Source organism: Monodon monoceros, unplaced genomic scaffold (genome assembly GCF_005190385.1).
Source record: "Monodon monoceros isolate NGI ecotype Baffin Bay Population unplaced genomic scaffold, NGI_Narwhal_1 Super_Scaffold_4, whole genome shotgun sequence".
Lineage (NCBI taxonomy): Eukaryota > Metazoa > Chordata > Mammalia > Artiodactyla > Monodontidae > Monodon > Monodon monoceros.
The window spans coordinates 32,400,961-32,425,342 of NW_021703781.1; the positions used below are offsets into that span (position 1 = coordinate 32,400,961).

At 36.7% G+C, this 24,382-nt stretch overlaps 1 protein-coding gene across 11 annotated transcripts in view; it reads left to right on the plus strand.

Annotated features, from left to right (window-relative positions):
• The window catches only part of CCSER2 (coiled-coil serine rich protein 2), a 419,884-nt gene that overhangs the window by 59,141 nt on the left and 336,361 nt on the right, over positions 1-24,382 (plus strand). For 9 of the 11 annotated variants that reach the window (XR_003796987.1, XR_003796986.1, XM_029244982.1 and 6 more), the window contains 2 exons: positions 9,189-9,279; positions 17,140-17,302. Coding sequence is in view for 9 of the 11 variants with exons in the window: in XM_029244982.1 (XP_029100815.1) it covers positions 9,189-9,279; positions 17,140-17,302 (254 nt within the window). In the remaining 2 variants the exon portion in view is untranslated. Of the gene's footprint in view, positions 1-9,188; positions 9,280-16,292; positions 16,437-17,139; positions 17,303-24,382 lie in introns of those variants that run through there. The other 2 variants (XM_029244986.1, XM_029244987.1) reach the window with 1 other exon arrangement.

Consider the following 24,382-nt stretch of genomic DNA (forward strand, 5'->3'; position numbering starts at 1 on the left):
TACTGAGAATACATTCTGCCCTGGGCATTTTTGTGGCTTTCTAAATTTCCAACATACATGGCACTTTTGAATTACCTAATTTCCCAAAGAAATTCTCTCCCCAGCCTTTTTTCTCAGTCTTTTAGTATTCTATTATATCAACTATAATCTTTTGCCCCAGGGTGATTGTGGATTGTTTGACTTACAGTGGTTTTTGAGCAGTGCCCACAGCTTTTCTGCCTGAGTGAATTCCAAGTTGGGCAAAACAAAGAAAAGCACTTTGTGTTAGTTATTCATGTAACCCCAGACAGGTTAGAGCAGACAAACACAGTATTTCATGAATAAGTTTGCCACTGTGCCCTTTGGAACCAGGTAGCAGAGTCCCACACTGGGAACAAGGTCTACTTTAAAGTCTGCAGTCAAGCTGGGGAGGGGCATATGGGAAAGGCTGGTCTCAATGATAATTGGAATGCAAATTGTTACAGCAATTCTGGGAAATGGTTTAGCATTTTCTTATGAAGTTAAACATAAACTCACTATATCACCGAACAGTCTTACTCACTTGGGTATTTACTCTAGAGAAATGAAATCCTATACTCACACAAAAACCTGTACATGAATGTTCATAGTAGCTTTATTTATAATAACAAAAAACTGGAAAAACCAGTTTACTTCAGTGAGTAAATGGATGCACAAACTGTTACATCCATGCAGTGGAATGCTATTCACTAGTAAAAAGTAATGAGTTACTGATATATTCAATGATTTAGATTAATCATAAAGGCATTCTGCCGAGTGAAATAAGCCAGTCCCAAAAGGTTACATAGTGTATGATTGCAGTTATGACATTCTTAAAAAACACAACTGTAGTGATGGAGAACAGATCATTGTCTGCTAGGGGTGATGGGTGGGAGAGGGTGTAATTAAAACTGGATAGTACAAGGAAGTTTCTTTGGGTGAAGAAATTATGTGTCCTGATTATATTGGTGATTGATTACACAAACTTATATGTGTTTTAAAATTCATAAGCTGTATGCCAAAAGAAAAAATTAATTTTACTGCATGGTGATGAATACAAACTTGTGATGAAGTCCTTTATTTGCCAGAAACATTTAGGCTTTCTTCAGTGTATTACTGAAGGAGAAACTCGTTAAGGAAGCACTGGCCCACCATCTCATAGTTCACTCTTTTTGAATGGAAAAGCATTCTCAGAGACCAAGGAAGTTCTGTGGCACTTCTGCTCATATGTGTTTAGTCAGGGTTTTAATTCCAATGAGATTTGTGGGAAGCCTCTGGAAGCCAGACAGTATACAGATTTATGTTTTCATTGTCATACTCCCAGCTAATGGCTGTGCTAGATCGTCTCCCAGGTATATGTGGATGTTGGCTCCCAACAAATGCAGGCTTGCCAGTGAGAGGAAGAGCCTGCCACCATCACAAACATGGAAGAGAAACACTTTCCCATGTTAAGCAGTCTCCATGCTTATATGGCTTCCTTTCTTCCTATAATAATGCATTTCCTAGACTGTGCAAATGACAGATTTCTACACTAGTGAAGAAAAATTATAATAATTTTTTTTCTTATCTCTTTGCCTGAATCGTTTCTGAAAGGTCTAATAATATCTCTGATACAACTCTTCTCAAAATCTGATATTGGAGAAACAGAGACCTTCTATGGGAGTGTGGGAAAAACTGTCTAAGACAGATATTAGAATCCAGTCTTCTCAGTCAGCATTGTGTCTCTTGTCAAACTCATTATTCAACAACTTTCAGTTGTCATCTATGTGGTAGTGACTCCCACACCTCAGCTCCACTCCCCTGTATATTTAGTTGTCTGGTGGACATGTCTTCTTGAAGATGCAACAGGCATGTCAAAACTGTCAGGTTCTAATATTATTTATTAATTTTTTTATCTCCTATCACATCTGGCCATCCTTTTTTAGTACTTTATTTCAGTGAATGGGAATCACCCACCTGTTTCTAAATCCAGGAACCAAGGAGTCATTCATGGCTCTTTCTTTACTTCTTAGTTAACTTTGGTTCTTTAGATCCTAACTCCTCAGTGTGTCTTATAATTGCTATTCTTTCATTGTCACTGACACTAATTAATATCAGGCTGCTGTCATATGCCACATGGATTCTGCAGTAGCTACAGAACTGCTTTTTTTTCCCCATTTAAATCCATTGTCTACACTGTAACCAGAATAATGTTTCTTTAATGCAGATCTCAATTTGTCACTTCTTAAAACTCAACAGTCATATCCCTGTCATTGAGATACAGTCCAAACTCCTTAACATGGCTGAAATAGTTGTTCATGATGTAGATATATTTCTGTCCCTTCCCCTTACACTGTTTGAGTGTTGTCTTAGTTCTAGCTACTGTAACAAAATACCGTAGGCTATGTGGCTTGAACAGAGACATTTATTTTTTACGGTTTTGGAGTCTGGAAGTCCTAGATCAAGGTGTTGGCAGATTCAGTTCCTAGTGAAGCCCCTCTTCACCTTTTAACAGAATCCTTACATGGTGGGGAGAGAGATTGTGTGCTCTGGTCTCTTTTGCTTCCTCTAAGGACACTAGTCCCATGATCGGGTCCCCACCATCATGACCTTGTCTAAACCTAATTATCTCCCAAAGGCCGTATTTCCAAATATCCTCATATTGAGGGTTAGAGCTTCAACATATGAATTTTGGGGGGGGATGCACACACAAACATTCAGTCCATAACAAGTGTTAATGAGCTACTTGAAGTTATTTGAATAGAGCAGATCAGCATACTATGTCCTGTAAGCGAAATTTGACCAACCACCTGTTTTTTTCACAGCCTGAAAACTAAGAATGTTTTTTACACTTCCAGAGGTTACACTTTAAATGGTTATATAAGTACCTACATAATATACTTGATTTTCTCTGTAGGCTTGCAAAATCTAAAATACTTTTCACCTTTTAAAAAAGTTTCTGCCAATGTTTGGAATAGATTATGCTTTTTGCTTCCTTGCCCTTACCATACTGTTTATGCAGAATATAGTCTCCTCTTCCACGTTCTAGAGGCTGAATTTGTTGTTTCTTAGGTTGTCTTGACTTGACTTTGTTTTATTTAAAACAATTTTATTTTATTTTTAAAATTTTTAAATTGTTAAATTTTTTGAACATCTTTATTGGAGTATAATTGCTTTACAATGGTGTGTTAGTTTCTGCTTTATAACAAAGTGAATCAGCTATACGTATACATATATCCCCATATCTCCTCCCTCTTGTGTCTCCCTCCCACCCTCCCTATCCCACCCCTCTAGGTGGTCACAAAGCAAGGAGCTTATCTCCCTGTGCAATGTGGCTGCTTCCCACTAGCTATCTGTTTTACATTTGGTAGTGTATATATGTCCATGCCACTCTCTCACTTCGTCCCAGCTAACCCTTCCCCCTCCCCATGTCCTCAAGTCCATTCTCTGCGTCTGTGTCTTTATTCCTGTCGTGTCCCTAGGTTCATCAGAACCTTTTTTTTTTTTTTTTTTTAGATTCCATATATATATGTTAGCATACGGTATTTGTTTTTCTCTGACTTCCCTCTCTATGACAGACTCTAGGTCCATCCACCTCACCACAAATAGCTCAATTTAATTTCTTTTTATGGCTGAGTAATATTCCATTGTATATATGTGCCACATCTTTATCCATTCATCTGTCGATGGACACTTAGGTTGCTTCCATGTCCTGGCTATTGTAAATAGAGCTGCAGTGAACATTGTGGTGCATGACTCTTTTTGAATTATGGTTTTCTCAGGGTATATGCCCAGTACTGGGATTGCTGGGTCATATGGTAGATCTATTTGTAGTTTTTAAGGAACCTCCATACTGTTCTCCATAGTGGCTGTATCAATTTACATTCCCACCAGTAGTGCAAGAGGGTTCCCTTTTCTCCACACCCTCTCTAGCATTTATTGTTTGCACAGTTTTTGATGATGGCCATTCTGACTGGTGTGAGGTGATACCTCATTGTAGTTTTGATTTGCATTTCTCTAATGATTAGTGATGTTGAGCATCCTTTCATGTGTTTGTTGGCAATCTGTATATCTTCTTTGGAGAAATGTTTATTTAGGTCTTCTACCCATTTTTGGATTGGGTTGTTTGTTTTTTTGGTATTGAGCCCGATGAGCTGCTTGTAAATTTTGGAGATTAATCCTTTGTCAGTTGCTTCATTTGCAAATATTTTCTCCCATTCTGAGGGTTGTCTTTTGGTCTTGTTTATGTTTTCCTTTGCTGTGCAAAAGCTTTTAAGTTTCATTAGGTCTCATTTGTTTATTTTTGTTTTTATTTCCATTTCTCTAGGAGGTGGGTTAAAAAGGATCTTGTTGTGATTTATGTCATGGAGTGTTCTGCCAATGTTTTCCTCTAAGAGTTTTATAGTGTCTGGCCTTACATTTAGGTCTTTAATCCATTTTGAATTTATTTTTGTGTATGGTGTTAGGGAGTGTTCTAATTTCATTCTTTTACATGTAGCTGTCCGGTTTTCCCAGCACCACTTATTGAAGAGGCTGTCTTTTCTCCATTGTATATTCTTGCCTCCTTTGTCAAAAATAAGGTGACCATATGTGTGTGGGTTTATCTCTGGTCTTTCTGTCCTGTTCCATTGATCTATATTTCTGTTTTTGTGCCAGTACCATACTGTCTTGATTACTTTAGCTTTGTAATATAGTCTGAAGTCTGAGAGCCTGATTCCTCCAGCTCCGTTTTTCTTTCTCAAGATTGCTTTGGGTATTTGGGGTCTTTTGTGTTTCCATACAAATTGTGAAATTTTTTGTTCTAGTTCTATGAAAAATGCCATTGGTAGAGTGATAGGGATTGCACTGAATCTGTAGATTGCTTTGGATAGTATAGTCATTTTCACAATGTTGATTCTTCCAATCCAAGAACATGGTATATCTCTCCTTCTATTTGTATCATCTTTAATTTCTTTCATCAGTATCTTACAGTTTTTTGCATACAGGTCTTTTGTCCCTTTAGGTAGGTTTATTCTCAGGTATTTTATTCTTTTTGTTGCAATTGAATTTGTTTTAGATTGGCTCTGATTTGCCAAGATATATATCCATGTGTATACCCTCATGGCACCTGGGAATACCATACTGTGAAGGAATTTTCTGTTTGAGGGGAGACAAGTAAATTTGGAGGGTTGTTGTGACTTTGTTAAATTAACATTGTTAAGTAGAGCCCCAAGGTGGTGTTTGGTGAGCCCCAATTCAACAAAAGACCACAAGGGAAATAGAAATAGAGAAGTTTATTACTCTCAGGTCCTGGAGGAAGTACATGGCATGCCTGCAGGGGCCATATGGGAAAACATGGCATGCCTCGAGGAGCCATACAAGGGCAAACAGAGTGGCAGGAACCTGGGGCACATGCTTTTGTTATTAGGGTCCATGGCTGGAGTGCTTTTAGGTTCTTGGGCTAAGGCTTGATTGGGCAGTTCAAACCAAGAAGTGCAGGGTTTTGGTAAGCTCGGCAGCGGTCTTATGTAAGGTTTCACAAGGGGCAGTCCTTGGGAGGCAGGGGAGACTGTTGCTCACAAGGGCTGCTGGAGAAGTCCTGTTAGGAATTTATATTTGCTTATGACTCTGGAACTGTTATCTAGGGCAGGCCCCTGCAGACTTCTTGGTCACACAAAATGGATGCCAGGGCAGCAATATCATTGAGTAGTTTAGCAAACTCTCAAGATCGGGATTGTCTTTTTACATGAATATATCATGTACCCAGAATTATGCCTTGCATATATTGGTTTTCATATGTGTTGAATTTTTGATGGTGTGTCTTGTGGTTGCCACATGGAGGCAGGATCAACTCCCCTCCCCCCAGATTTGTTCAGTGTCGAGAAAGATGGTGCCACACATGTAGCAAGAGAATGTGAAAACATTTATTATTCACATAGTGAGACTTTCTGGGAACACCAGGACAGACACCCAAACTAGTCCAGAATGGCTCGAATGAAGAGGGGAGAGGCAGGTGGCTCTGGTTATTATTGTGGTTAGGGGATGGGCTGGGTTGAGGATTCCCACATGCAGGCTAGACTTGTGTGGTTTGAACTTCCCTGCTGTTGCTAAGGGAGGTTCACTTTTTTCAATGTGAAGTTTTGCTTATTATAAAAGCAGTATGTCCTTATTACAAAATCAAAAAAAGTGTAGTAAGTCAAAATCAAAAGGAATACAAAGAACATAAGCGCATGTTGTCTCACACAGTGGAAAATAATAACAATTCTTTGGTTTATCACCATTCAGACATTTAAATGTATTTTTCAGCATTAAAGATGAAGTCATATTGTACATATATAATTGCTTCCCCGCCCACCATTTTACAGAGCATCTTTCCATGTGTCTAGATAAATTTCTGAAATATCATATATAATGATTTATTGATGAGTGTTAACTTGAAGCATAAATATGGATGGTTTTCCCTTTCTGTAACTATTGCTAACTGTGTCCCCCTTACTTTTCCATTGAGCCTTAGTAACTTCTCAAAGTGATACAATTTTTTGACCACTTTTGAATTCATTAGAACAGGCTCATTCCCATTCCCTAAGACTATGTTTTTAAATCTTTGTTATAAAATGAAACCTACAGAAAACCCTACAAAACATATGTAGAGTTTAATTAGTTATTAAAAGTTGAACACCTTTTTGGCAGTGGTGACAGTGCTCCTTTTGCTGACTGGTGCTTCTCAGCAAGCCCTACTTTGGACTTAGAAAATGAGGTTCTATTGCCTTTGATTCTTTTCTGTGTCTTTAGTTGTCAGATTTGGCCTGGGGTGCCCAACATCATCTTGTTTCACACATATTCATACAAATAGCCGAACTTTTTAATTGAAGATATGATTTTAGGAGTAAAATTATACAAGTTATAATACTTATTGCAGAAAATGAGAAAATACAGGTACTCTAATCAAAAAAAAAGAAGAAAAAGAAAAATCTCATAATCCTAAAATAGTTAACCTGTGTTTTGGTTTTCTTCTAAGTTTTTTCCAATGCATATTATACAATTTTTTTTTATAAAATGGATAATTCTGTATATGCTGTTTTAGAGACGTGATTTTTTTTTTCCAGTTAACATGTAGGCCTTTTCAGTGGAAGAAATGTATCTTTTATTTTAAGATGAAAAACATCTTGTGTTCATACTGATACTTCCCACTTATACTCAGGAACATAGCATAGAATTTTTACTTAATTTCATTGTTTTTTACGTCTTTATTTTCTTTTTCCTGAGATGAGAATCCATTTTTCAGCAAATACCAATATACACAAGTCTCAGAATAACAACACCATTATTACCATCTGTAATGTGATTACTGAAAATAGTTTGAGGATTTTTTCCCCCACTTGAAATAGTTTCTCTCTGCGTGTTATACCATCAACCTGATATACAGATTCATTTACTTCAATTTAATGTTGACATATAGGGATTCGTTGAAACATTATTTGTAAGAGCAAAAGATTGGAAACAAACTAGTCCGTATTTTTCCCAATTAACATCTTTCTATGTCTGTAAATATATTTTTATTACCTTTTTTTAAGAACAACATCATATTCTGTTGTATGACTATATCGTACTTCCTGTTTAACCATTTTTCTGTTGTTGGACATTTAGCTCATTTCTACTTTTTTTGCCATTCTGTCCAATGCTACAATAGCCACACTTATACATATATTTTTTGCATTTGTCTGTTTCTAAGGGATAAATTATTAGGAGGGAAGACTTTGCCTTTTTCAAAAAGGTTTTAGCTAAATTTTAACAAATTGGCCTCCAGATGGTTTGTATGGATACTAGATTCCTCTAAATCATGATAAATCCACATTGGTGTGGTAGCATTCTTTCCTACATTGTATTTATTGGCCGTTTATTTTCTATTTATTTTGTGAATTGTCCATTATGGCCTTTGGCAGTTTTTTTTTTTCCATATTCATTTTTTTCCTTGACTTTTTTAGGAAGACTGTTTTAAGAACAGCAAATATTTCATAATGGAAAGAGGTTCTGTGAAATACCTTTTTCTTATGCCAAGGTAAATAATTATGCAGCTTTTTTGTTCATTTTAAATAATAACAGTTATTCCAATTACTCTTAGTTCTCAGTGGATTCTGGAAGGAAGGCCCAACACAAAATTGAAAAGATTTGTGTGGAATATCCAATACAGGAAACACTTCTAATTTTATTCATATTATCTGTAATAAAGTAGATATTCCCCTTCTGTGAGTGTTTTTCAAGGTCATAATCTCTCAGTCCCATTTAAAGATTTGTGAATTTGTGATCTTTTTACTTGTATATACTAAGGCAAGATCTTGCAGTATTAGATCAGTTTTTGGATTGGAGGGATTCACTAGTGGGCTATAGGTCAAACTGAGTTCATTACCTTAAACTTAGTTTTTGTTTATTTAGTTATTTAGACTTCAGAATAAGAGTCTTCTAAAGCAAAACAGTACTTTTCTAAGGATAGATAGTAGCTAACAAGATTGCAGATAGAACCCAGGAGGGACTGCTTATAACCAATTTGAGTAGTCCAGTCCTACTGTAGAGAAAGAACAAATTAAGATAAACCAAGGAAGCAGTAGTGGTGCTGAAAGTAGTAGTAGCAGCGGTGTTTGGCTCAGGAAAGGAAATGTAATAATGACATCATTAAAGACTCACTTCATTAATTTACGTAAGTAGTCAGATCCCTAGAGATAATAAAATACCACCTCCCACACCAAATATGAATACATCCTGTGAGATTGTTTACCATTTTTGATTATTCATGTTATCAGAGAAGTTGTTAAAAGCGTGGACTCGGGAGATTGACCTCCTGTTGTTCACATTCTGTTTTGGCCAGGGATTTAGATTTTCTGTGCATTAGTTTCCTCATGTATAATATGGAGGTTATACTAATCACTAAATCATAGTGAAGACTAAAGAAATCAATATCTGTGAAGGGCTTAGACAATATCTTGCAGATAGTGAGCACTGTGTAAGTTTTTAAAAATACAAATAAAAATTACTGGTGGGGAAGAAGACTAGGAAAAGGATGTTACAAATAGCTGAACCAAGTAAACCAGTTGAATCTATTTTTTTTTAAATTTTATCTTTAAAATCCATTCTTAACGACACAAACATTGAGTAAAATAAGATTCTTATATAGTGATGTTCGAAAATAATGATTACACTGAGCTAGGTTATAGCATTTTTTCTGCTTTTGTTTACAGGATATTCTGAATAATCTTGAATCATGTGACCTTGAGGATGATGACCTTATGCTTGATGTGGATCTGCCTGAGGATGCACCTCTTGAGAATGGTAGGGGGGACAATATTGAACCTTCAGAAGTATATAGTTGAGCTACTTGACTACATCCAATTTGGTATTTGTTATTTACAGACTTCCTTATCTCTATGGTGGTAGCCTTTTCAGGCTGAGAATTTATCGTAAGTGATGTTAAACAGGTTCATTTGCAAAACTATTTAAATGTTTAAAACCTGACTTTGTAGGTCTTAGGTATAACTCTGTATGATCCAATAAGATTGTATACCTATATCCTAAAGTATCTGGTAGATAGGATTTGTCCTTTTTTCCCTTTGTCTTATCCAATTTTTTATTCCTTTATCTCATTTTGATTTTAAGAAAACATAAATTTAGAGAAAAAGAGATATCATTTGACTTGTAAAACAGCAGCAAAAACCATTGTTAATAAATACGTTTAAAAAATCAATTCTGGGAAAATGGTGACCTGAATGAATTATTCTATCCTTTTTACTCTCAAATCTGGTCTGTCTTCGTCTCTGGATCCCAGTAACTGCTGGAATGGGGCTTTAGATAATCCATGTGCAAGAGGGGCCTGGGTGCTCTTGCCCCCATTGCCATAGCATTTGCAGGATTTTCTGTCTTAAAGACTTGTCAGGAACCAGAGACCAGCCTAGGAATCCTCTGGGGCAAGGGTTGAAATGAGGATCCTCCTGGAAGAAGAATCTCAGAGAGCTGTGGATTCCCTGTTATTCAACATTTGCCAGGTTTCTTAGGCCTTCCAGGGGCCAGGGATGAACTAAAAAGGGTAGTGAAGTCCTTTTTATACATGTTGCTAGAAAAATGCAAGGATATTTCAGAGAGGGTGGTTGGTTGTTCTAGTGCTTCATCGAGGTACAAGGAGCCTGCTTGCTGTTCACTTTTGTCTTATGGTCAGGGTTTTTTTGTTTGTTTTTTCTTTTCCCCTGCTGCCAGGATGCTGTATAATAATCACTCTTAGAATCTCAGTGGCTTTCAAAATAAACATTTATTTTTCTCATTCATGGATGTTTGTATTAGCTGGGATAGCTCAGACTGTGGGACTGAGTTCAGGTCTACTCCTTGCTTCTTCATTTTGGAACCAGGACTCCTTGGAGCAGGTTGTGCTCATGGCAGATGGCAGAAGGACAATAGGGTGCGGAGAAGCATGCATATAGTATCTCTTAAAGTCTTCACTTAGAACCAGCACACTGGTATTCTACCCACATTCTGTTGGCCAGAGCAAGTTACATGGCCAACCCTAAGAGCAGTGCGACTTGGAAGTATACTCTATTCACAGTGCGAATCTCTGTAGCAGAGGACATTGGATGTATAAGTCTATTGAAGGACAGAGTGTAGAGCTGAGAACAGTATCTACTCTACCACGGGGGTAGAGACTGTTGCATCTTCTTGTGGTTCTGCTGTCACTTGGGATACTCTAGCAATCAGTGCTGAGTTCTAGTCAGCTGAGAAAGAAAAATCACAGCCAGTACCCAGGAAGAGGAACAGGGAAAACAGCAGAACTCCCGGGATTAGAGTGGCCAAAAGAGATGATAATGAGAGCACTTAGATTCAATTGCAGCACAATACTTTCTGGAGCTTATTATAAAAGAAGATTTCCCAACAAAACAGTTCAATCGATGACAGAAAGCATAGTTGAAATCTGAATTAGTGGCCTGGAAGATCAAGTGGAGAAGTATTTTAGAACACAGAAGAAAAACATAAACCATTAATGATTAAAAGGGAAAAAATAATGAGACTTTATGATCCAGGAGATTTAATGTGAAGTTTTAAGGGCTGGTAGTGAGGAATGAAGGATTTACCTCCGTGGAATAAATTATCTAATGCATTTTACTTTGACAGAACTGTAACAACTTCTCTTTGGAAACCTTAGCTAAACCAGGAAGTAGAGAGATGGCATTGAGCCTGCCTTAGAGTCTGCCTCATCTTTAGAGCACAACAAAAAGTTATCCATATATTAGGTAAAAGTAGAATCACAAGGCAATTTAAAGTTTCTGAGGTCTTGGCTGGGGACTTGTGAAAAGTAGGAGGGAACTCCTGAGGTATAACATCTCACATATATTATAGATTTTCCTAGGAGAAGGCAAACAGGTATTGATTATTTTGAGCTAATTGAACACGGAAGAAAGCAGAACCTGGATCTAAAATATGTAGCCTTCAGAGGCACCAAAGATAAAACAGTATTTAGATTTGGTACTACTGGGAAGGAGGGAATGACTATTCTCTTTATAGGTCTGAGGTCCTGAATGACTATACCCACTGCTGCTGAGTTTTTTTATTGGCAGGATAGGAATGTTACAAGGATTAGTACAAGGTTTAAGGGGTCTTCTAATATACTTAGACTATTGGTTTTAGTTCCCTTTAGCTTCCGGTTTTTGAAGCTACTATGCAAATTTGGGTAGAGTTTTGGATGGATCACTCTGGATTTTATGGGTTCAGCCCCACTAATTCTGCCAATATCAGTGGAATTTTTGTCAACAAGAAGACTGGCACCTTGTTGAGATCTTTAGTTTGGGTTTGATTTGGACACAAGTTTGCTGTGACTTTATTATGAATAGGGAAGTCATCTGGGATTTCAAGGAAGAGGCCATGAAGAGAATATTTATCTGGCAATTGCATTTGTGAACCTATTAAGGTAGCATATGTGGTAGCACAGACAAGGAACGAATGTTTGTTGGTCAAATGTTTCTTGGACAGTTATGGACTAGGACTTGGGAACTGTCTGAGTTATTGGAGATAGCTACACTGGGTGGTTTAGTGACACTGAGGGGGAGGTTATATAATAGTCACAGGGTTTAAAGTTGATATTATAGTGCCTATATCAATAATATATTTTCAGGGTTGTCCTTTACTCTTTAGAAAATTTTATCTTTGAGTTTAAGGGTAAAACCTGAAATTGGGTGCTTGATTTTTCCTTCAGAACACTTTGACTAATCGCCCACTTATTTTTTCTCTTTTATTTCTTAGGCAATGCAAGACAGTTTTTCAGTGCCCTGCTATTTATCTATAAGTGTATCGAGAGACTCCTTTCTCCAGTGTTTAATTTACTGGGGTGGAGGCATCTCGTTATATGTGAAGGACATCATTTTGTTCTGAGTCTTATTCTGCTTTTTTCTAAGTCTCTTTCCAAGCACTGGAAGCCTGGCAAGGGAGGAGGGAGACGAGGTCACATCTCTTTCAGAATCTATTCCTGAATGCTATCTGATGGTGTTAGTCTATCTGTGAAATCTCTAGTGGATTTATTCTTCCTTTGCTTACAGAACTGAATCAGAGCCCAGTCTACGTTCACAGGAAATACTTTGTTGACAGCCTCTGAAAGTCCTTTTCTAACTTCTGATTTCCTCTGCAATTGATGGAGTTCAGGACACACAACCCCAAAATATGGCACCTTGGCATATTGAATATTTTAAGCTGAAGGAGTTTGAGAAAATGGCAGAAGCAGAAAAATCACTCTGATTTCCTCCCCCTCTTGCCCATCTTCCCTGAAACAGGTCATAAAACCGTCATGTGAGGGGCGCCTTCCCCATACCTAGAGGAAAGGAGCATCCTTATCTCTGAAGACAAAGTTAGACCAAGAAGATCCTAACAAACAGGCCTTGCTAAAATTTCCCCCAGTTTACCACACTTAGACTCCTTAACCTGTCACATTCCTCCTTGACTGTCTACTCTTCATCAAGCCTAGCATAAAAATATACAGGTCTAACTGTTTCTTTGGGTCTTCATTTTCTCATGAAGGCTCCCATGTCACATATTAAATAAATTTGTATGCTTTTCTCCCATTAATCTATCTTGTCAGTTTTATTTTCAGGCCCTAAGAGAGTTGAGAAAATCTTTCCTCCTCTACTACACAATCGTGGGTTCTTCAGTCAACTTTAGGTTTTTCACACTGTGCTTTTTCTATTCTGTTTTTATGCACCTAGATATCCTTCTAATGTATGAACTAATTGGTATAGATCTGGAGGCCCTGGATTATCAATTGCTAAAAGTATTCTAAATTCTTCTGGAAATTTCTCCCAGTCTTGTTGAGACCTTAGAAAGTCTGTAGCTATGGCTCTCAGCTCAGGATGAGACCAGATCCAAGTCAACCTTAAGGGAATTTTCTGTCTTCTGAAGGATGGTTATAGAGTTTTTTAGGTTTCTGGTCAGCTTCAGGGGTAGGGAAAGAGGTTAAAGGGAGAGATGGGGTGGAGGGAAATTGAATATAGAATGAGGGAAGAGGAATAAAAGGAAAAAGGACTTTAGATTTGAGTAGCAATTTGGGAGGATCTAAAAAGAGAGACCATTTTCTTTTATATTTTTCTTTTACCTTGGTGAAGGAATCTCTTAAGGAAATTTTGGAATCTGAATTTCTTTTAGCGGACCAGTGGGTATTTGAGCTTTGCTTGCTTTTTGTTCTAAAGTGTCTCTCATATAAACAGTTTGGTTATACCAAAGGCATAGTTGTATTGTTTTATTCTCTTGCTTAGAAACTTCTAATGGTCACTCATTGCCTACAGATTAAAGCCTAGCATTTGGCACATTCATAGCGTCATCCTTAGGTTTATGAAATTTCCATAGTATACATTTTCTTAGGTGTGATCTTTCTTCCACTCGTTCTGTTTTAAACTTTTCTCTGTTGAAAAAGATATCTTTCTAATTACTTCCTGAATCCTATCCCATCAAATTATGGTGCCTATTAAATTGCACTTACTTCATGCTATTAATATATTTCCTAAGGCCACTTTTGCTAAACATTTTATTGAGATATAGTCATATGAGGTCAATAGTATTGTCCTTTACCACTTTCCAATTACTGTATTTTCTTCTGGAAAGTTATCTTTCTTTTTCAGTACTAATAGCATTTAGTAATATCAACTTCATGATTTTTTTTTTAGCATGAGCTTTTCTCCTTTCAAACCAAATTTCATTTAAAAAACTTTCTTGTTCATATTGTAAAACCTCCTGCATGACACATCCTTTCCAGACTTTCTGATATGTAATTTCTTCCTGCTATCTTCATAGCCAGTTGTTAGTCATAGATAGGAATACTACCTGTGTCAGCCATTATCTTCGTAGGACTTTAAGTTATTAGAAAGAACTAGGGTACTTTTGGCATCATATTTCGTTCTTTATCAAATCAGAAGAAATGGGTATGATGAGTGTTAGACATAGGCATCTCCATATCCCATACCTTTCAGTTAGCTATGTTAGATTCTCTTTCCCTCATCACAGGGTAGAAGTACTGAAAATTCTGTCTCCTACTCATAGTAAAAAACCTACTAAAATCTGCCTTTTACTTTGGGAGCTAGAAAGCCCCTTTAGAAGGCGTTTATTTATTCTCTATTCCTAAACTCATAATTAGGGTCAAATCTGGTGTGTAGATAGTTTTGATCAGCATATTGGTTAAAATTTTTTTTGGAAAGCCTTTAGGTTTGCCCCATCCTTCCCTATGATATTACACATTCAGAAGGATTTATTTCCTTTCTTAGTCTTGTTTGTCCTGTTCCTTCATTGGCGCTGGAAACTGGCTTTAAATTAACTCCATCTTGTAATTTTATTGGCTTTGCATTTTATTTTCTGTGTTATTTCTTTCTCTCTGCCCTTAGTCTTTTCTAAGAAACCACCACTAATGTTATTTTGCATTCTCTTCTTAGTAACATTTTAAAGTGTATCAAAACATGATTGATGGGTACTACAGGTAGTAGTATAAGCGGGACCCTTCCTTCCTTCAGAGTCTTGGAGGAGACATTTTTCTGAGAGTTTAAGCCCCCCTCTGTCCCAGTTCTAACAATAGTGTTTTGTAGTCACGGAAAATATTTGTTTCCGGTGCCTATTTGTCGTTATGCTGATGGTTGAGTTCATGTTTCAATGAAAGTGCTTTATTTGGAGCCTGTGTGTAGTACCAACAATCTTTAGTAAATACAAAAGCAGCACATCATTTTCTGCATTATAATTTCCCACAGCATTTAACCCCATCTCCTAACTTGTTTTCCTGATTAGTGTGCTTCTTATTACTCTGAGTGCACTGTGTGGATGATATACTAATTATATAACAGATTCTTATTGCAGAATTTCTTTTTTGGGGAGTGAGTGGAATTTTACCTGTGTGAATTAAGAGGAAATATGAATTCAGATTTAAAAGTAGATATAGATTATCCCTCAGTTATACAGAATTTCTTAACCTAAAGTAACATTTTAATGCCATGTAGAAATACTTAAGGAAGTTAACTGAGTCTATGAGTATAATGTGAATGTCAACTAAAAGCATTTTTAAGCCTTCTTAGGATTATTTTTCAATTTATTTTTCTTTTGCCGTCTTATATTCTCCTCCTTACTTTTGCGGCATAGTGTTTATTTACATAACAGTCCGGTTTTCTTTATTGAACTTAAAAAAAAATGTATATCTTAAAAAAATGTATATCTTAATTTATCCCAATAAGATGATGAGAAATTGTTAGAAATAATTTCAAATATAAGTCTTCTTTAAAAAATTTTTCTTAAAAATTTTTTTTTAAACTATAAAACCTATCTTTTTTTCCCCAAATTGATTTCTCTAATGGAAATTTTCTAATAAACAAAATTTCGATGTCTTTTAGAACCTTATTTAAATTGTTACTCATATATAAGTAATGTGTTCACAGTGAGTTCAGTGTATATGAGAATTGAACATATACACTTTAATTATATCAACCTTTTTTTTGGAGTGGGGAAGTTTGTTTTTATCTGGTATACTGTAATTAAACAGTTGCCATGTATCAAATCCAGGTTTAGGTTAAGTTAAAAAAACCATTTAAATAATGAGGTTTTTTTTTTTAATTTTAATTGGGGAGGATTACGTTGATTTCTAAAGCTTTCTTATCACAAGGGATTCTGAACATGCAGGATTTGAACTTTCTCATGTAATAATTCTCAGACTAGAGAAACCTTTCCTGTTCCTGCCTTGGGTTAGTGTTTAGTTGTATTTTTAGTAACAGTCTTAACTCAGAGGCTATGTAAGCACTGAGTGAAGATGGAGTCACAGGGTAAACTGGGCTTGCTTCCCACAGGGAGGGCTGGGAGTTGAGCAGGAAGGAAGGCCTGTTTGTCAGTGCCTTGTATGCAACTATGTCTGAGTAGGCAGCAAGCGACACAATGTCTCCCTCGTACAAAGTAACTCTCTTAGTGAGTGCTCAGATATGTGAGGAAAAAGTGTTTGGGTAAGTGAAGGAGAAGCTTGGGGTGTTTCAAAGAAATTCTTTTCATGTTTTTGTGGCATTTAGATTTCAGGGAGTGTACTGTTTGTTGCTGCAAAGTACTGGCTTTGTTTTCAGTGGCATTTTAGAATTTTTGAACAAGCTCTACTGTCGGCAGATTGGAGCATTTTACTTTCTAAAACTGTGAGCTTAATTTAAAAAATATGATTTGTTTATGATGAAGAGTTAATTTGTGCTTCTTGAAATCAGTAAAATTTATTGTGGCATTCATTTTTAGGAATGAGCTCTCTACCAGACTTAAAATCTTCTACTTTTTCTTGTCATTTTCATTCTGAAGTCAGAAACAACTACTGATAATGATGAAAACTACTTAAAACTGACTACTGGTGTTTAAAATGTATAATGTTGATTTCAAGGATAATTTGCTTGTTTTAAAACAGTGGGACTGTTGTTACTTAAGTGACTGTGATAATGAAAGTTCTATAATTTACTTCAGTTTGAATAATATAAAGTTTGGTTTTCACTGAAAGAACTAGTCATTTTTCTTCTGGAAATCTTGATTTTGTGGTTAGCTAACATAAATGGCTGGTAGTTTTAGAACATTACTTTTATATTTTCAGCAGCATTTAATTATTGAGCTGTAAGTAGTTAGCTTTTATAGAGTTTGTGTACATGTTTCTAGTGTTTCGCTTTTGAATTTGTCTAGTGGAGTGTGACAATATGAACCGCTTTGACCGATCAGACAGAAATGTTCGGCAGTCTCAAGAAGGATTTTGGAAAAGGCCACCCCAGAGGTGGAGTGGACAGGAGCATTACCACCTTAGCCATCCTGACCACTATCATCACTATGGAAAAAGTGACTTGAGCAGGTGAGTCTAATTTCAATTATATTTTCCATCTTATTAGTTTAGAATCATATTTCCGCCCACCCCTTAAAACTGTTTTTCGTCTTTGTTTTTAGAGGCACCAAAAAACATTTCAAGTTATATGTGATACTAATTGGAATAGTCTAATTTTTTTCTTTTGGCTCAAATCTTTTTCCATTAGCTTTGTCGTGAATATAAATATTTATGTCTGCTGTTTGAACTTTAAATTTTTGTGTGATTTTCTGGTTCTTATTTGGGAATGACCAGAGATGTTGACTTTGTTGAAGTTTATTATGTTTAAGATATTAATGTGTAAAATTAGTTTCAAGTGATTTGTCTTCTTTTGCTTATGTAATAAATTGAAATTTTAAAATTCCTCAAGTACTGTACTAGAATTCTTTTTCTTTTTGAAGTGTACCATAGTCTTTAATTTGGTCAGACCTTATGTATAGTGTGGCTGTATAGTCATTCAAACCTGGGATCAAACCCTGGCCTGGTACAACTTAGTTTTGTGAGCTTAGATAATTTTTTAACCCCTCTCTACTTCAGTTTACCATCTGTAAAACATACTTAATAATACCTTTCTCTCAGTGTTCAAGGATCAGGGATAAAAGTGCCTGGAACAGTGTCTGACTTACTATAGGCACCCGATGGCAGTTATTAATTTTTTTTCCTTTTTACTCTGTCATCTCATTCTCCTAGGGATTTGAGGTCCTTTTGGAGCACATTTACAATACAAATAATAAAATTGGGATAAAGACACAATGGAAGGGGGGAAACTTAAGGCACTGTATAGTTCTTGAAGTAAGAAAAAAAATTAAGATTCCTTGCAGCAAAAGCAAAGAACAAAACTTGATCCATTACAAGATTTATAATATACATAAGATAAAGGGTATGTTTCTCAATTAATTTGCTTTTATGAGATAGAAACCTGAAAGCAGTCGCTTTGCATGATTTCTTATAAGGAGACTACCTTGTGATATAGTGGACAGGTCTCAGACAGCTTCCCAAAGTAGAAATATTGATAAATTCCTTAAGTCTGTATTTTCTTTATGTTCTTCAATCCATGCTACAAAAAACTCTTAAGTGACAAAAGGCAGTTGTACAGTGGATCATGAAACAGTGAGGTCCAACTAAAGATCCTTCTGTTGGTAAAATTTGATGCCAGGATAAAATTTAGAAGATCTGGAAGAATGTATGGAGTACATACCCTTCCAGGCATTATTTTGGCTGTTTGGTATCTGGGCTTTTGATAAGGAATGGACATCAGAGAGTTGGTATTATCAGGCAGGAATCTGATGTAAAGATAGTCTTCATTGCTAATAATGAAGATGATGCTTCCTTCATCTTTGATGGTTGGTTTATAAGAAGGTAAATTTAAGGCCAACTTATGAAAATTTAGAAGCCTACCTAAAATATGAACCTTTGCTTATAAGACAAGATTTATTCAACCATTTGAGAAGTATTTTTTGAGAACCTGTATGTTGGGCTCTGTGCTAAATTCTCAAGCTGGAATGAATTTGGAGATGGTGTGAGAGGTGAAAGCTGTAGATTGGTAGTGGCTTCTCGGAGCATTGTTTTGAGGAGGTTAAAAAGAATTATGCAGTGTGTGAGGTCAGTTGGAATCATTGCAATTATCAGGTAGGTAGAAGACTCTTGTGCCTTTTCCATCCCATACAAATATGAGTAGTAAATACTTCCTGCTGCCAGGGTGTTTAGTGTATGGGAGAGACAGGTATGTAGATAGTTATAATGCAGTATTAGTACAGTGTAATGATGAGAGGTGCCTCAAAGTGTTGTATACAGAACTCCAGGAGTATACAGGTTTTTGTCTAGGATAGTGATGCATAAAGTTACTGTTGAACTGATAACCATGACTGTAGCAATTGCAGAGGATCAATTTCTGTAGAAGGGTGAGTATTCAGATGGAAAAAATAGCATGTGCAAAACCGTGTATGAAACAGTGACATTTTCAGAGAACTGCTCTTAGGTTCCTAGCTGAATTGGTAGTTCACTTGGAGGAATGAATAAATGTGATCTCTAACTGTAGATAGCAAAATTATCTATTCATTTTAAGATAAAGGGTGGCAAATTTCAGCTTTGTGAGACTATTAATCAGAATATCCAAAATGGAATGAATTACCTGGAGATAGCAGTCTCTGTCCCTGGGAATGATCAAGAGATCAAGAGATCAATGAGATCTCATTGATCAAGAGATCAGTGAGACTGATTATTTATCTGTCAGAAAAGTTAAGCAACATTTTCCAAAAACTGTATTCCTGGATTTCAATAGGTGTAGAAAAGGGAGACTGATCAGATGAGTATAGGAAGAACAAGTTAATCGAAGTTAATTTTTTTTTTTAAATAGTAGACTCTGCAGTGCCTTTAATATATAATTATAGTACTGTGATGTTGCAAAAGGTGGTACAGGAAAATATGTAGCCATTTTCCAAAACATGAGGACAAATCCCTTCTACACAGTGTATTTTGAGGGACTAGTGGTTTGTGGATCATCCACACTTGTGAGTCTCGATGAGGAGAGAGAAATGCACAGAACTCTTGGCGGTTGCTAATCTGACTCAGCGCAGAACTTCCCAACAAGTGCTGACACATACTGGTTTGTTATGACTGGTTATAGGTTAACCAGTTTATGGATCCCCTCAGGCTTTTGGGTAGCTGTGTGAGGTTTGGGACTTCTAGATTTCTCAGAGCCAGTTATGGGGATGGGTGGTAGAGAGAGAAATCTCATCCAAGATAAGCCTTACTCCAGCAAACCTTAAAACTATTATTTTCTTTCTATACCTTGATTTTAAAAGATTTGGATGTACTAACCCCGGGGCCTTTTAATATTACATGTGTAAAAATTCCTCTTCCCATTCTATGACTTCTTGAATGTTGCTGGTTCCCTTTCCTGTCTGTCCTTCAGTTCCCATCGTTGTCATAATTAACTACAGGATTATGTCTTAATCTGTAATTCAGGGAACTGGTGGTTCAGAACCACTGATCTACTTTCTCTGTATTTTTGTCAGTACTGTTTCTCTTTTCACCTGGCCTATCCTTTTATTCCTCTTTTCTCCCCAGACCTCCCCTTTTCCCTACACCCTCCATTAACCATATGGAATTCTCTCACATCTTAACAAACCCATATCCTTGACTTCTTCACCTACATTCTCCTGATTGTAACTTTTTCCTAAATGTACTAATTCCTCAGTAGCATTCTTATATGAAAGATTCTTATTTTCCAGGCACTCTAGTACTGTGCTGTTTAGGGGTGAGGTCTTTGTCTTCGCTCCTCATTGTTACTTCTAAATGAAGTGTTCTTAAGCCTTTTTCATTTGACACTTAGGGCATTTGGCTTTATCAACTCCTCCTTAACGGTCCCAATCCCTAGCTCACAAAAATCTTGGCCCTTGGCTCACTTTCCCTCTTCATTGTAATCTTTGCTACAACTCTGAGTGTAGCCTCCAATGTTCATGTGCATGATTCATTTAACCTTCTGACTACCTAGTTCCTTAGGAGTCTCTTATATATAAGATCTGTCATCTGAGAATAGAGATAGTTTTACCTTTTTCTATTCAATCTGGATGCTTTCCCTTTTTTCCCCCCCTGCATAATTGGCTAGAATCTCCAGTACAAGTTAAGGAGTGATGAGAGCAGACATCTTTGTCTTCTTTCTGATAGTAGGAGCAAAGCATTTGGTCTTTCACTGTTAAGTATGACATTAACTGTGGGTTTCATAGATACTCTTTATCAGGTTGAGGAAGTTCCCTTCTATTCCTATTTTGTTGAGTGTTTTTTTTTAATCACGAACAGGTATTAGATTTTGTCAAATGCTATTGCTGTGTCTATTGAGATAATCATTTTTCCTTTCATTCTGTTCATGTGGTGTATGACTTTGATTTTCAGATGTTGAATCAACCCTGCATTTCTCGAATAAATCCCTCTTGGTCATGGTATCCTTTTAGATGTTGCTAGATTCAAATTGCTAGTATTTTGTTGAAGATGTTTCTGTATATATTCATAACAAATACTGGTCTGTAGTTTTCTTGAGATGTCTTTGTCGTTTTGATATTATCACATAAATTGAATTGGGAAGTGTTTCATTTCTATTTTTGAGAGAGTTCGTGAAGGAATTTTGTTAATTCTTCATTAAATGTTTTATAGAATTCACCATTGAGGTTATTTGGGTTTTGGCTTTTCTTTGCAGTGAGTCTTTTTTTTGTTTGTTTTTGGGTTTTTTTTTGCGGTACGCGGGCCTCTCACTGTTGTGGCCTCTCCCGTTGCGGAGCACAGGCTCCGGACGCGCAGGCTCAGCGGCCATGGCTCACGGGCCCAGCCGCTCCGCGGCATGTGGGATCTTCCTGGACCGGGGCACAAACCCGTGTCCCCTGCATCGGCAGGCGGACTTTCAACCACTGCACCACCAGGGAAGCCCTGCAGTGAGTTTTTTGATTTCTAATTTAATCTCATATATTCTGTGGATGTCTGTTTGGTTTCCTTAGTTTGTAGTGTTGCTCAAGTCTTCTGTTTCCTTGCTGACTTTCTTCCTAGTTTTTTTATCCATTAATGAGAAGGAGGTATTAAAGTCTCCAACTTAAGTATATCTTGTAGGGAAGGTTTGATAGCAACAAATTCACGCAGTTTGTGTTTATCTGGGAATGTTTTAGTTTCTCTTTAATTTTAAAGGATAGTTTCGCTGGATATAGGATTCTTGGTTGATAGGCTTTCTTTTAACGTTTTTTTTTTTTCTGTCTTTTTTATTTTATTTTTTTTAAATTTTAACAGCTTCATTGATACACAATTCACATCTAATACAGTTCACTCATTCAAAGTGTACAGTTCAATGGCTTTTTATATTCAATATCTACTGAATTGTGCAATAATCACCACAATCAATTTTACAACATTTTCATCACCCCTGAAAGGAAACCCTGCATTCCTTAGTCACCCCCCTACCCTACTCGCCCATACCTTCCAGCCTTAGGCAACCACTAATCTGCTTTCTGTCTCTATAGATTTGCCTATTAAGATATTTCATATAAATTGAATGATACAATATGTTGTCCTTTGTGTCTGGCTTCTTGCACTTAACATGATTTTTCAAGGTCCATCCATGTTGTAGCATGTATCATTGCTTCACTTCTGTTTATCAACAAATACTAATCCATTGTATGGATATGCCACATTTTATTTATACATTCACCAGCTGATGGTCATTTCATTCTTTTTTAGCTTTGGTCTATTATGAATAATGCTGCTATGAACATTCGTGTACAAGTTTTTGTGTGGATGTATGTTTTCATTTCTCTTGGGTATGCCACCTAAGAGTACAATTGCTGGGTCATATGGAAACTCTTTGTTTAAACTTTTTTTTTTTTTTTAAACATCTTTATTGGGGTATAATTGCTTTACAATGGTGTGTTAGTTTCTGCTTTATAACAAAGTGAATCAGTTATACATATACATATGTTCCCATATGTCTTCCCTCTTGCGTCTCCCTCCCTCCCACTCTCCCTATCCCCCCCCTCCAGGCTGTCACAAAGCACCGAGCTAATATCCCTGTGCCTTGCGGCTGCTTCCCCCTAGCTATCTACCTTACTACGTTTGTTAGTGTGTATATGTCCATGACTCTCTCTCGCCCTGTCAAAGCTCACCCTTCCCCCTCCCCATATCCTCAAGTCCGTTCTCCAGTAGGTCTGCGTCTTTATTCCTGTCTTACCCCTAGGTTCTTCATGACATTTTTTTTCCCTTAAATTCCATATATATGTGTTAGCATACGGTATTTGTCTTTTTCTTTCTGACTTACTTCACTCTGTATGACAGACTCTAGGTCTATCCATCTCATTACAAATAGCTCAATTTCATTTCTTTTTAAGGCTGAGTAATATTCCATTGTATATATGTGCCACATCTTCTTTATCCATTCATCCGATGATGGGCGCTTAGGTTGTTTCCATCTCCGGGCTATTGTAAATAGAGCTGCAATGAACATTTTGGTACATGACTCTTTTTGAATTTTGGTTTTCTCAGGGTATATGCCCAGTAGTGGGATTGCTGGGTCATATGGTAATTCTATTTGTAGTTTTTTAAGGAACCTCCATACTGTTCTCCATAGTGGTTGAACCAATTCACATTCCCACCAGCAGTGCCAGAGTGTTCCCTTTTCTCCACACCCTCTCCAGCATTTATTGTTTCTAGATTTTTTGATGATGGCCATTCTGACTGGTGTGAGATGATATCTCATTGTAGTTTTGATTTGCATTTCTCTAATGATTAATGATGTTGAGCATTCTTTCATGTGTTTGTTGGCAGTCTGTATATCTTCTTTGGAGAATTGTCTATTTAGGTCTTCTGCCCATTTTTGGATTGGGTTGTCTGTTTTTTTATTATTGAGCTGCATGAGCTGCTTGTAAATTTTGGAGATTAATCCTTTGTCAGTTGCTTCATTTGCAAATATTTTCTCCCATTCTGAGGGTTGTCTTTTGGTCTTGATTATGGTTTCCTTTGCTGTGCAAAAGCTTTGAAGTTTCATTAGGTCCCATTTGTTTATTTTTGTTTTTATTTCCATTACTCTAGGAGGTGGGTCAGAAAGGATCTTGCTGTGATTTATGTCATAGAGTGTTCTGCCTATAAGTTTGATAGTTTCTGGCCTTCCATTTAGGTCTTTAATCCATTTTGAGCTTATTTTTGTGTATGGTGTTAGGGAGTGATCTAATCTCATACTTTTACATGTACCTGTCCAGTTTTCCCAGCACCATTTATTGAAGAGGCTGTCCTTTCTCCACTGTACATTCCTGCCTCCTTTATCAAAGATAAGGTGACCATATGTGCGTGGGTTTATCTCTGGGCTTTCTATCCTGTTCCATTGATCTATCTTTCTGTTTTTGTGCCAGTACCATACTGTCTTGATTACTGTAGCTTTGTAGTATAGTCTGAAGTCAGGGAGCCTCATTCCTCCAGCTCCTTTTTTCGTTATCAAGATTGCTTTGGCTATTCGGGGTCTTTCGTGTTTCCATACAAATTGCGACATTTTTCATTCTAGTTCTGTGAAAAATGCCAGTGGTAGTTTGATAGGGATTGCAT